General features: G+C 31.3%; 1 protein-coding gene across 18 annotated transcripts in view; it reads right to left on the minus strand.

Moving 5' to 3' along the window:
- The window catches only part of LOC111635799 (arginine/serine-rich coiled-coil protein 2-like), a 61910-nt gene that overhangs the window by 34385 nt on the left and 12026 nt on the right, over positions 1-15499 (minus strand). For 8 of the 18 annotated variants that reach the window (XM_023380870.1, XM_023380891.1, XM_023380890.1 and 5 more), the window contains 2 exons: positions 11400-11445; positions 678-721 (listed from right to left, as the gene is read on the minus strand). In XM_023380870.1, the coding sequence (XP_023236638.1) occupies positions 678-721; positions 11400-11418 (63 nt within the window). In that variant the 5' untranslated portion in view covers positions 11419-11445. Of the gene's footprint in view, positions 1-281; positions 626-677; positions 722-11399; positions 11452-15499 lie in introns of those variants that run through there. The other 10 variants (XM_023380884.1, XM_023380877.1, XM_023380882.1 and 7 more) reach the window with 3 other exon arrangements.

Here is a 15499-nt window from a genome sequence, read left to right on the forward strand (position 1 = left end):
GAAATGTTTTCCTTAACCTATCAAGTAATTTAAAAAACTTACACAATTAAAGTTAAAAACTTAAATATTTAATACATAAAATTTCCATTTAAAGTTTTTTCTATATTTTTGATTTATTCTAATAAAAATTATCATTAGAATAAGTAAAGTAAATTTTAATTTAATAAAATTTAAAATTGCTATTTAATATTACAAAAATCCTAACATGCACTAAAAGTTATATACATATTAAATTCTAAAAAATTATTGTCTGTCACCAGCAAAATACACACATTACATACCTGATAAATGTCTTCTTGTTATTAGCAGATGTCACTCACCGAACGTCAGCTCAGACACGGAGCCATACTGTAGTTGACTCTTGGATAGCAATATTTATAAAGACGTGTTAATATGGGAGAGGAATGAACCATCAAATAAATGGTTTCTTGCCTTAATTTCTATTTTTTTTTTGTTTCCCCCTCAAAAATGTTAATAAAAATCTTATGCCTGAGATCACCATGGTATATGGAAACCGTAATATATAAATATATACACAGCAAGAAAGTGTTGGTATGAAGTAAATTATATACATATTATAGCCAAACAAATTATTATTTTGTATAATTGTATCTAATTCTAAATTATAATATATTAAAATCTATATAATTAAAATATACCTACAGAGACTGACTTACCCTTTCTTTTTCCTCTTCAGAATTCTCAATTTCAGGTTCTAATTCTTTTTATTTAAAGCAAGAAAGAAAGAAATGAAAATTATTTTCATTATTATTAAAACTTAATACAAACTAATGAATTTAAAAACAGAATCTTCGTTGATTACATAACAGTATTAATAAACTAAATGATAAAACATGATATACAATTTTTAAATTGTATTAAAAAGTTTAAAATAGCAGCAGTAAAATTACATAGATAAACAGTTCTAAAGATGTTTGCTTTTTAATAACTAAAACATCAATGTATATTAGCTACATGCTATGATAAATCTACTCCAAGGCAAAGGTTCTATCTCCAAACAAATTCAAAATCAAGTTGTGCACTTAATATCCTTTATTGATACCACCCAATATCTAGCATGGAAAATGTTCTGTAATTATTGCAAAACAATTTTCATGTGTAAGCATCTGATGTACAATTTATTATTCTATTGTTAGAAGTAAAATATTTAAGTTTAGTAGATAAAAACTTATCAAATTCCAAATTCAGAAAAGTTTCTAAAACCAAATAAAGGACAAGTACGTACTTAAATCATTGTAATAGCGGAAAAACAACTTTCATTTCTGTTTCAGTTTTCATTTCAGCAATAATGTACAAACATCAAACAAATAAATACTCAAATACAACTGTTATCATTTATAAGTAAATGAATAGCTTCATTCACAGAAATGTTTTTATTTTATTGATACAATAGAATCTGTTATCATGTCAACAACATGATAACAGATGTCTTGCTACACCAAGGAATTTGCACATAGAGGACTTATACTGAACAGCAATATCATACAAGAGACATTAAACTTAAATTTTCTTTTAATTAAAATGAAAGATTAGGAAGTGGATGTTGGATTATGAATAAATTTAGTTCAAGAAAGATTTGTTTTGTGGGATGAAAGTTTAAAAGAATATAAATCTTGAAATTTAACAGTAAATCAGTAGAACTGATTTCTGATTTAGAATTTTTGTCCAAGTAAGGTAGGGGTTGCAACCTTTTCTGGATGTGGGCTGCAAGTGAATTTCACAGGTTTTTGATAGGCTGCATATATTTTTTATTAGAGTCGCAGGCTTTAAGCCTGTCAAGCACCAACATACTCCATAAGCCCAGTACACTACATACTAATATATGCTAATAGTATGAAAACTAGTAATACATAATTTATTCTCATTTTTTACTAGTCAAATTTAGTTTGAATGGTCTTTGTCACTATGAGTAATATCAGCTAAATTAGGGTGGAATAACAAGGCAGTAAATGGGAAAATAAAAGTGCATTACAAAACTCCTGAGAATCACATATTAAAACCTCAAGGGCTCCAAGTTTCTCATGAGTGAAGTACTGTATTGTACAAATGACTTCATAATTGGTCAAATATTGATGCAGACATGCATTTACAAAAGTAATTGAAAAATTTAGAATCATCCTGTCTTGTCTTATTAAATAATATAAAAATGCCCCACCAAACTTCTTTCAATATTTATCAGATATACATAGAAAACTATTTGACTATATTTCATTTATATAATAAATGTAGATAGATGTATATTTCACTGGTCCATCATGAATCACTGCTCCACCCAAATACAAAAACCAAACTAATTCAAAATATCATATGCATGGCATGGTCACATTGAGTAGACGCACTTGGCTACTGTGCTTAAATATGGCACTGTAGCTAGACATGATCACAGTTTCAAACCCAGATTATGTGAAAGGGGTCTTATCATTTATTTATTATAAAAATTAGCATATGTAATATATAATTTGTAGAAATATGTAAGTTAAAACACACTTATAAAATTTTGCCTATTGTAATCAGAATTCAATTAAAGTTATCATTATCTTTTGAGTTTATAGGCATTTATAAGTTGTCTTTTTACAATATCAGCCTCAACATACGTGCATTCATCAGTCTTAATCAGAACTTTAAATGTTAAATAATAATAGTTTTAATTTGCTCACACTTTTTTAGTTGTTAGCATTTTTTACTTCAATTTCACACTAGTTGTTAAAGATAATACTACAAAAACAGCAGACAAGCAACACTGAATGAATTACTATTAATTATTTTAATAATTATAATTAATAAATCTTTGAGTTAATCATTTTTAAAAGTTGTTTTAACGTATGTTCTTAATCCTTAAGTACTATGGATGTTGATAGTCCACAACTACTATGAAGGTGTCTGTCAGATCCCTGTTTTATTTTTTACACATAAAACAGTTGTTTTGTAACATATAATTTCTGCATTCCAAGGAACATCATAGGATTACAGAAGAGTATGATAAACAAATTTCAATTATTTAAAGAAACCATGATTTTTGAAACAATGACAAAGTAAAAACAGCCAAAATCTCACAACAATTCCTTATAGACTTTCCTAAAATTTTAATTTCTAAAGCTTATTATAATTTTTCATTTTTTTATATTATCAGAAGAACAAGAGTTCAAAATATAGTACTACTCTTTTCAGTGTTGTGCTAACTGAATAAAATCACACTAATCAACTATTTAAATAACAGACACAGTGCCGTTTAATGATTATTTAAGTTCAAGTTATGGCAAGTTATTTGTGGTATTCATCTATTAATAGTCGACTCTTCCATTGAACTAATTGATTAGTTTTAATGGATGTTTATATTCAAATAAAAAGTAATCGAATAAATTTCAATTAGTTCGCAAGAAATGGTAGCAAGTATTCTTTTTTTTTTCTTCTGACTAATTAAATAAATTAGCTATGTATTCATTTAAGTTGAATTAGTATTTTTACTTGTTAAATAAAAAATGAATAAAAGTATTCATCTTTTTAATCTATTAGACAGGCAGTTCCATTTTTTTTAAAAATGCAGCTGCTCTCAAGTTTGTTAATCTATTAACAAGCTTTTCAATGCTGTTTTGCTATATTGTCCTTGCTCATGTAAGCTAACTGTACGTACGTATGTAGAATTCCATTGGATTGCAATTATGTAAAAATAAATTTGAAGACAAAGTTTGTCCAAAAAAGGAACCACCATTTATCCACTTTTAGTGTTCTGGAATACAAACTTTTGACAACCAACCTTTCTTTGTAGGCTACTTGGCTGTAAAAATTAAAATGTCCTTTAAAAATACAGAGAAAATATCCAATTAAAAATACAAATTTAAAAACTGGAACTGGCAATATTACATCCTTACTACCTAGGGATGTTAGAGCTTTATATCTACTGGAGAACAGGCACCAGTAAATGTAGCTTTTTAGCCCCTGGTGACAAATCTTTGCATGAATTTCAATTGGGAATTCTGCCGGATGGCAATTATGTAAAAATAAATCTGAAGACAAAGTCTGTCAAAAAAGGAACCACCATGTCAAAAGTTTGTATTCCAGAACATTAAAAGTGAGTAAATGGTGGTTTCTTTTTTGGACAGATTTTGTCTTCAAATTTACAATAGCTACTTATCAAGAAAAGCAAAACAGAAACCATATCTGACTGAGAAGCATAAAAAACTAAGTCTGCAGTGGGCAAAAGCCTACCAGAATTGGGATTTGATGCATTGAAGTTATGTTCACCAACAAGTCATGTAATTGCATGAGATATGGAGATAACAATGGAAGCAAAATTTGAAGAAAAGCCAATGAGAAGTTTCTATCAAAATGCCTTCTTTCAAAAACAAAATTTCTAAATGGAGTTATGGTTTAGCATGCCATGACTTCAGCAGGACCCGAACATTTGGAAATTGTCAACACTACAGTAAATGCAGAGGTTTACTTGGAAATTTTAGACAATTTTGTGCTAAAAACAGCAGAGGAACACTTAGGTAACTGACTTTATCAAGATGACAATGCATCTTTCCACTGTGTTAATACAGTATGCCAATGGTTGCTAAACAAACACATTTCATGTTTAGATTGGCCACCAAACAGCCCAGATTTAAATCCAATAGAGATTTGTGGAATATTTTGAAGAAACTGGCTTCATTGACCAAATTGAAGAGTGCTATTCAAACCAGCTGGGAAGAAATACCTGCAGACTATGTGAAAATACATATTGCAACATTCACATGTATTAAAGTAGTAATAAAGATCAAAGGCAGTCCCATGCAGTATTAATTTACTTTATTCCATACTTATGTCTCTGCAATTACTATACTCCAAATTTTTTGTCTAATGTTGCTCAAGTGTTGAATGTGCTGTTTCGTAAATTTTTTTATATAATTGCTTTCATCTCTTTTCTGTTTTTACTTGCACAAGACTGCAAATAAATTTAACTTAATAGAATTAATTATTTAATGTCTGTTTTTTGAAGCTTTAAGTCGAATTGAATGACATATTGCAATATGCCATACTTTTGACCAGGGGTTGTATTAATCAGAATTGGACAAATAAATAAAATTTAGGGACTCAATTAGGATTTACAACAGTTAGTTGTAGTTCTAGTTCTAACATTATGCTTAAAACCCTGTTTATTGTCTTATAATTTACAATTAGTCAACAAATATTTGTTATAATACTATAGCTGAAATAGACGGGTGTGACAATTCTATTCTAAGCCACACTTAGGATAGTGAAAAAATTTAAATAAAAAAACTGTATATATTTTTTTCTTCGTGACATTATTGCAATCATAAATTTTTTTAATAAAGTCATTAATTACAGAAATTAATATTTTTATAAAAAGCAATTTTCATCAATTTTTCAAAATCAAACTGAAAATGAAATTTATTACAAATTTATTCAATGACATATTTTTCATAATATATATACAAGGTGTGCACTAGAGATGCCACGAATATTCAGCTACTATTCGGTATGTGGCCTATTTGGCTACTTTTTTAATATTCAGTATTTGGCTGAATGTTGCATACTATTCAGCCGAATACCGAATACCAAATCATGAAAGAAAAAACACCCATATTACTCAAAAACATATTTATTTTAATCACAAATTATTACATTTAATACTTAAAATCTATCAGTGGTAAGCTGTGATGAATGAAAACAATTTTTTCAGCATTTGTTGTTAGCAAACGATTGCACTTTTTTGCCATAAACTATACCTATACTTCTGAAAATAGCCTCTCACTATATACACTACTGCTGGGAGACGATAGATAAATCTTAGCGAATTCTGTCAGGCTTGGAAACTGTTTTGCGTTTGCTGACCACCACTTATAAAGGTCTGCTGTCCGATCTATGTGAACAGTTTTCATATAAAGTGATACAAACAGTGATATTTTTTAGTAATAAGGACTATTAGTAACACAATTTGATGTAACAATGAACAAATAATGCATGCCGTGACACGATCTACTCGCAAATAAAACAAATGCACCCACAGTGTCACTGCCGCAATCACCACAGGGAGACAGGTCGTAACCTGTCATCTGCAAAATGTACACATATGTGAGGCCAGCCGATTAGGGGTGAGGTGTTTTCGACAGCCGAGCGGTTAATTCTGTCGGGTGGACGCGGAATGACTCACCGAGACAGGTTTACCATATAAAACCGTTTAATAATATACATAAATTGTTCTTACAACCATTCAAGAAGTCAGGCGAACGCCTATCCCACGATGGGTTACTAAAACAGTTCCCAAACAACACGGAAAAGTTCGACAGTTCGGTCGGTCCTTGGGTGTTTCACACGTCGGACGCAGAGAACGATGTCCCCGGAGCACGCACCAGCACTTGTCGCGATGTCCTCGGTTAACGAGTTGAACCTCGGCGATTCTGGACAGAACGGGTTGTCGAAACCAGCTCCTAGGGCGTCGAAAGAGCCTTCGTTGTGTCTCTGTCGTGAGCACCAAATCCCAGCAGGGTAGCGCTACGCACCAAAACCCAAGACTCCGTAAAGTTCCCGAAAACGCGGTTTTATCAATTTTTCCACCGCGGTCGCCTCTCCATTGGTCTCTCCTCGTCACATGGTGACAATTCGAAACTCCAGGAAGGGCGCGGGAGAGTTCAACGTCGCGTCGGAACACGACTCCTCTCCAACCTCGTTTTCCTCGACTTTACTCTATCTATTGTTTAAAATCTTTTAACAAGACAAAAGGTTCATTGTTTAAATCCGATCTTTAAGTTCGCTCTTTCGCANTTGACACTGGTTTTTAGCCATTTAGCCTTTTTTTTTCTTTTCTTTTTTTTTCTTTGAAATTAAACAGATAACATATAATTCCAGCTATAAAAAATACATGCTGTCATTTAAGATATGGCATATGAACATTTTTTTCTTAAATTGTCCCTTTCACAAATCTGGTTAATCACCATTGATCCTAGACCAGGAAAGGCCAAACTTTTTAAGTACATATACCAAAATCACCAAATATATTATGCAAAATTTCTCATGAAATTTTTGAGATTATATTATTTGATCTAGCAGCTAGATCAGGCATGGCCAGCAGACAGCCCGCGAGCCAGATCTGGCCCGTTTAATGAATTTATGTGGCCCACGATCAATCTTTCAATATTAGTTACTGAAGTCTGAATAGCTCGATGAAAAATTCTGACTCCTAAAAAAGAAAAAAAGGGTCAACAACTCGCTGTGTGTTTAGAGTTAACCCTCCATTACAAATCTCGTAAGTACAGTGTAGAGCATTGATAAAGCATGATAATGTGAAAAATGTATCTGTAATCTCTATCTACAGTTCAGTCTCTGAGGGGTGACACCACAACGAGATCTCGCACCACCACAAAATCTTCCTAGGGCAGCCTCTGGTTTGTCCTGTGGAAAAAGTTTTTTTTCAATTCGGCCTGGGGGCAAAAACTGTTGGCCTCCTCTGAGCTAGATGATGCTGTGGAAAAACTAGATTTAGAGGATTTTTGCTTAATTGGCAACTCTGCTCATAAAACTATTGCAGGGGTAGTGTATTGGAAATATGATGTTTGTTTCTTTTTTTTTTTTTCACTTGTTATTACTAAAACAGTTGATAGTGTTTGCATCTTTATTGCATTTTTATTTAGTATTACTCAATAGAATACAATTTTTTTATTATGTAAAGTTAAAATGTACAGTACAACTCAGAAAAGATGTTGGATATTTATTTTTATAAAGGTGAGTCCTGCGTTGATACAGGAAAAAGTTTGTTTATCAAAGGTTGCCCACTCCTGATCTAGACAATAATTTGTATTTTCATATAATAGCAAATCTCCAACTTTTGTAAAAACAGAATATGGATCAAATCAGATGTTTTCAGAATCTTTTTAAAGAATTTTTGAATTGTTTAAACTTCTCAAATTGTTTAAATCTCTTTGAATCTAAAACTGGAATCAGATGGATTCTGAAAACATTTGTGATTTGCTCTGTATGCTGTTTTTTTTTCTGGAAGCTGAAGAAGTTTGCTATTATCTGAATATATTAGATGTATCCAGTGTTAGTGAAGTACTTAATAATTTTCGTTTATATTCTATAAAAGAAGGTCTTTATTATTAATGCCAGTTTCCATACAAACTATAGACAATAATTGCTTATTTTTTTGAAATTATATATACAATCATATATATATTTTTAACAACTTATAATAGTTTTTGGAATAAATAATAATACCTAAAGAATGCTTGATGATTAATCAGAACCATCCAAAAAAAAAAAAAAAAATTATTTTATTTACATTAATCTGTAATTCTAAAAGGTGATTTAAAGCAATATTTTATAATATATAATGAGTTAAGTATAGATTTCAATAAATAATAAATTCTATTTCTTCTCTGTTTCAATAGAAAAAAAAACTGAAATCTGTTTTGGATGTTGAAACAGCCAAAGTTTTTTTTGTCTTAAATAGTAATTGTCTTTCCTCTTTCAATGTCACTAGCACAGTCTGTATAATTGTTTTATTCTAAAGTTACAATTGTTTTTAAAGAAGTCTGACTGACTTAATCAGCTAATGCTTAATAAATTATACATTGACAAAAATTTATTTCATAAAATTATTGTCAATATTTGTTTTCAAGTTTTTTATCTTATTTTAGTTGAATAATTTTAAATATTATTTTATGAACTGTTTAGAGCTTACAAACTGGATGCCTATAACATAGTGACTTACTGCACTTAATTCAACAAACCAATAAATAATGAATGTTTTTGGCCACATTTATCAGTTAGCTTCAAGTTTGAACAAAAAACAAAATTAACAATTGCAGTATAATATTACATATGTAAATCTGATTTAACATACATTCAAATTTAAAATTAAATGGTTACAAGAACTGTTTAATAGATGTACTAAATGGAAAAAATAAATAAATACAATGAGATCATTTAAAATTTGGCATTCTCCCAAAAATTACAGTACAGCAAGTGTTTTCTGGGCCATATGCAAGTGATTCATGTCTATTATGACTCTAGTAGCACGAGGCTCCTATAATACCAATTGTCTCTCTTAATGGTTTCTTTCAATTTTGCATCCAGATCCCAGGGTGACAATTTATCATTCCTTTGACCAGCCAACTTCAACTACTGGGATTTTGGATTAACAGTGAGGATAGTGTTGGCTTGCTTCATAGCAAGCACATTGACTGTTATGAAACTCTTAACCTACCAACAGTCATATGTTCAAGTCTATCCTTCTTTTAGTTGGTAAATTTGAGAAAGCCACCAATTGACATTAAGTAACAAATTGGACAGTCAGAATCATGTTTTGGTCTCATCACGAAGTAATGGTAAAATAAAAACAGAGATTGGCACTAAAAGTTAATAGATAGCACAGAGGTCAATATTGACAAAACTAATTTATCATCAAAAAAAATAATAATAATAATAATGCAAAACATGTTTTAATTAATGTGTATTTAGCAAACAAAGCAGGAATTCGCAGTCGTAACAAGCAACAAATTGTTCAAGAGGCTAAGAATAAATAAATCGCTAGATGGTGCATGACTGTCCAATATGTTTGTTGCTTGTCTTCCCGCACAGACTTAACATTGTACCTTTGCCACTCCACCACCCTGAATCATTGCACCTTTCTCAAATCTCTCTTCAGCAGCATCATTTACAACATAAGAGCTTTAATTTGATACCTGAACCATATTAGCTCCAGCTAAACTAAGTTAGAAAACTGAAACCCTCTTATCAATTAAACATATATATATAACTGGATAACCATTATTCAATGAAGTTAATTGTCTAGTAACTTCCAAGAATTGGATAGGCATTCTGCTTTACAATGATTGAAATTATTCTCTCTTATGCTGTTTGTATATCTCACAAGGAGAGCCTACGGCTTTGGGGTAACGGATTTTGATGATCTTTGGTGTAGAGGTAGCACGATGTGAGTGTACTACCTGTAAAATACTAAAGTGCAATACTCAAATATAATCGAGAAAATCAAACTTAAAGTTTTGTTAGCACTTTATATATAAATTATACGTACTTCTATTCGAGCGTCCTGTGGCAGAGAGGTAACGAGTCTGATTCATAAGCNATTGGCCTGCTTTCGGACCCCGTTTGGGTCCTCACACATATTTTGCTGACTATTTGGTGCTTCGGTTGAGAGTGTAGCCGAATATTCAGTATTCGGCAAAATCACTATTTGTGGCATCACTAGTATGCACCAAAAGTTTCTGGCCTAACTATATTTTAGACATGATAGGAATAAAATAATGATTGTATCAGATAGCATCATATGTATGTGGAATAATAAAACAGTTTTTCCCGCCAATTTGCATACGTTGCTTAAAAACATTCATGTTAGACTTTTTACATTAATTTGCATCATGTTTGCCTCTCTCAGGACAATGCACCTGTGCACACAGCTTCCATTGCCAAAGCTGCTGTAAAGGAGTGAGCTTGACCATCCACCCTACAGCCCAGACCTAACTCCCAGGATTATCATCTGTTTTCAAAACTCAAAAAAAGACCTTCAAAAAAGTGAAGAGGAGTTGCAAGAGGCAGTTTATGAGTATTTTGCAGACACAACTAGAGACTATTTTTTCAAGGGTATTGAAATGCTAATTCCAAGATGTAATAAGTGCGTTGGAACTGCAAGGAGACTATATTAAAAATGACATCATTGTTTTCTATCTAAAACATTGGCTGGAAACTTTTGGCACCTACCATGTACTAAAGTATACAAAATACCAATTATTATTTTGTAATGAAAAATTTAATAATTTTAAAAATTATAATGATTTATGCTTCTTGTCTTTTATTATATATGTTGTAAAAAAATGTTTATGAGAACGTTACTTTATTTAAGAATTTGTTATATCAAGGAAAAGAGCACACAAAAGCTAGAAGATGACAATCAATTTTTAGATATTTATTGTAACACAAATCTGATTAGTGTTACAATAAATATCTGCAAAATGAATTATTTTGTTAATCTTTAGTCCCTAGTGGTTAATGGATTTTTATTTTTAGTTCGTTTTGGTCTATGGGTACTAAGAAGGCTTCTTTCCCATATCCATTGTGAGTGATGTTGCTCTGGGACAGGACAAAAACATTTCTTATTAATCAATTAAAAATTTGGCTTCCTGAAGTAAGCATTCTTAACAAATATTTACTGTATTACAGATTGAATGTATCACTGCTACCTTATTTATTATAATAAATATAATAATATTCATAAAACTTAAAAATTAATTTTTAGTAGTTAAATTGTATTTCATTTTAAAACTAGCTGTATTATTTTTCAACATAATCCGAATCATATTTAAATTTACAAAAATGCAATTAAAAATTTATAATCAATTAATTAAAACATTACTACTCACTTTTAGGTGAATTTTCCATTGAATTATTTTATTACTCGCCACTAGTCTGAAAGAGAATATAAAATTTTTAATTTGTAAGTTTATAATGTATTCATTATTTATTATAAGACATATAATTATTTATTTATAAAATTACATTTATTAATAACAAATATCTATGATAACTGGAGAAAGAAAATTTGACAGCTCTCTTTTTAAAAATAAAATTATTCTATTATACAAAGATGTTATCATAACATTATTTTATTTATGCTTCTGACACAATATAGTGCTATAAATTAAGACACTTGGCGGATTTTCTCATCTTTATTTAGTTGATACGTGTGGAAAAAATTAACTAAATAAGTATCAACTTATTTAGTTAATTTTTTCATTTTACATTATTTAGTTATTAGTTTAGTTAGTACTTATTTAGTTAATTTTTTCATTTAACATTAATATTTAGTATCAACTAAATAAAGATGAGAAAATCTGCCAAGTGTCTTAATTTATAGCACTATATTGTGTCAGAAGCATAAACAAATAGCAAAGCACGGTTTCATATCATAAAAAAAAATCAGGTAATCTTATTCTGGAAAACCGAATTTTAAAATAAATCGAAGGATGATAGTTTGATTGTCCAATGTCCATTGCGCACGCATTGTACATGTCATGTTCCCTGCTGTTGAGATTTGCATTAATTCTTCAGGGATTCGATAGATGTCTTGCAATTTAAATGGGTCACACGGGTCCTTTCCATTCCATAACATCACTTCAACAAATCGTGCCAAGTTTGGTGTTGTTTTCCATATAATAACATCGTCATCTACATGCTGGACATCATGCTTTACAGAAGATATGTAGATGATGATGATATATGGAAAACAATGCCGAACTTGGCACAATTTGTGAAGCGATGAATGATAATCCCTATGGGCTGTCACTCGAAGTAGATTAACACAGCAACACTAATGTCCATTTCTTAGATATGGATATCAGGATTCGGGGATCCAACATCCACAATATAGTCTATCGTAAACTGTGTGCAAGCCCCACATACATACCGAGTGACTCGTGGCCCGTTTCAATACAAATTAGTCGCTTTTAGATCATTGGTTAGAAGAGCATACACTCATTTATCTACTCAAGAGGCACTTAGGGAAGAGAGAACACATATTGAGAAGATTGCCAATATGCATGGCTACCACAATGTTGTTCCAAGAATCTCAGAATGCTACAACAGAGCACTAATTTCTCACAACACCTCTATGACGACACTGGGGGACAACCACGGTACTGAGGTTGAGAGGATTTCGCTTACATTCAACCCTGTCTTGAGATCTGTATATGTAGCTATCACCAAAAGATGTAATGTCATCATTGCATACAAGAGAGGCCCTACTATGTTTGACATGTTATGGAATGGCAAGGACCTGCCTGACCTGTTTAAATTGCCAGGCATCTATCGAATCCCTGTTAGGGATGAAAGATTCAACAGGGATTTGATCTACATAGGATCAATGAAATGCTCAATGGGATAAGAATAAGAGAACACAAATCAGACATACACAACAGAGCCACCACGTCACTCCAGTGTATGCTTCTGACCTGGGCATTACTATTGACTTCACAGGGGTAGCATTAATAGTCAAAACAACATGGATGGACCACCTCAAATGGCTGGAAGCTGTAGAGATATATAAGATGCACAGTTCATCTGAGTGCATTAATTACCGGGAGGAAATGGCTCTTTCGTTGGCTTGATAGGCCTTATTGCATAATAATTCTTAATGATTTATTTAATATCGGATGATGCACGACATATACAATGCATGCGCAATGGACATTGGACAATCGAACTATCATTGTTTGATTTATTTTAAAATTTGGTGTTCCAGAATAAAGAATCCAGCTAGATTACCTGGTGAAGAACATGAAAGGTGTTCAGAAAACATTTGTTGTTTCGAATTTTACCTTTTCACACCAGTTAGAGGCTTGAATAAGTTAAATTTTTATTGTAAATAAACTAATTCCAAAACAAGGTTTACTGTAAGACAGTTGCCTAGATAGACAAGATGACTTTGTAGCAGTAGTTCAAAGAAAAAAATGTCTTATTTGTAGAGATTTATATTGCAGAATCTCTTAAACAGTTGTACTTCGGTATACATCTGCTTTAGAATATGTCCAATTCAGAATACGTCCTGTTTGGATGAAACAACTTTTGTTCAGTATACAACTTAATTCAATTATACACGCCATCTGTGAACAAATAGCACTATCGGCGTACTAGACCAGACCAGGCGTTCGTGGTACCACAGTTTATAACTTTGTTAAATTTCTTTTGGTTTTAATTTGTAAGTAAAATTTTATTATTTTTATTAATCATGAATTGCAAAAAGGCAAATGAAAAGCAACAGAAAACTAAAAGAATGACTAGAATCACAATGGAACTGAAAAAAGAGATTGTTGAGAAATACGAAGGTGGCATGCGTGTTTGAGATTTTAACTGTTGCATACCGTATTCCGAGAATGACAATATCGACAATCATGAAAAAATAAAGACATTATTAAATCTGCTAACGTTGCGAAAGGGTTAATGTTAAATCAATTTTTAAACAGAGATCAAAGACATTAGATCATGTTGAGAAAATGCTTTTGCTTTGGATAACTGAAAAACAGTGTGCTGGTGACAGTGTATCAGAAGCAATTATTTGCGAGAAAGCTAAAAAGATGCATGCTGATTCATGAAAAATCAAGCAGGAACTAGCCATGAAAGTGAGGTGTTTAAAGCCAGCCATTTTTTTTACATGAGAACGGATTAATCAGTTTTACATTACTTATGGGAAAGGTTGGTTTGATATGCGTCCAGTTCGGTATAAGTCCAAACATCAGGAATGGATTACGGTCGTATACCGAGGTTCCACTGTATATCTTCATCAAATTGTAAGTACAAGCTTTCACAAAACTTGTTTTTTTTTTTTTTTTATTTGTGGTTGAAAGAAGTACAGTGGTACAGTAGATCATCGATTATCTGACCCCTGATTAACCGTCACATCGGTTAACCGACCGTTCTAGTCGGCAAATTTCAAATATCTGCTAGTGATGTGGCATTACAATATTTGGCTATGTCTTGGCTACTTTAATATTATTATTGTTAAATTTTTGTGTGTTTTAGCTGGCATCAACGGCTCGACCATTGAAGGGAGGCCAGTATTTAAACGAGACTTAATTTTCTAATTATGAGTGGTTGGTTGTTTCATGAGCAATAAAACAATTTTAAAATAATTTTTAACAATACAATAGCGGCAATTATTATTTAAAAAAAATTTGTTAGGCTAAACATCAATGAAAATTCAACACAAAGTTGGTTAATAGCAATATACTAATATAATAATTACATGGGATATACTAATATCCTCTACTAATAATGTATCTTTTCCCTTCTTTTCGGTTATCCGACCAACCTGAGTCCCCAATTGAGTCTGATAATCGATGCTGTACTGTATCTCATTTCTCAAATTTAATTCATTCTGGGAGGCCATTTAAACTCTGAATTATCAATTTTTCTCATCAGAAATAATGGAAACTGAATTAATCCATTCCCAAACCCTAAATAATACCAATTTCAATGAACAAAACAGTAAATTCACAAAGTTTAAGGTAAAAAAATAACACAACTAAATGCCCTAATAATAAATTAAACCATAAAAACAATAAATAAAATATGTAAATACTCTATAATAAATGAAAATTGCATTTATTGGTCACACCCTATTGATTTTAGCTTTTAAACATGACTGCCTGATCTGTCATACATGTACTGGTTTCATGATTCAAGATAAATACAGGTAGCCCTCGGTTTACTCCGGTTCAATTTACGCCGATTCACAATAATGCTGCTGCACAATTTGCGATTTTGCTGTGTAATTCCCTGATTTTCCCTATGCCAGACTGATTTTCGTTTCAGTGTTGACGTATTTACCGAGCCGTGACATTGTACATTCGTTAAAACAGATTTTTATTGAATATATTTATTTTTTCTGTTTAATATTATTGGGTATGTATACATTTGCATTAAATTAATATTAAAATACTAAACGTTTAGGTACCCACGAGTCAAG

This window comes from Centruroides sculpturatus, unplaced genomic scaffold (genome assembly GCF_000671375.1).
Source record: "Centruroides sculpturatus isolate CEXI.00-Female unplaced genomic scaffold, Cexi_2.0 scaffold989, whole genome shotgun sequence".
Lineage (NCBI taxonomy): Eukaryota > Metazoa > Arthropoda > Arachnida > Scorpiones > Buthidae > Centruroides > Centruroides sculpturatus.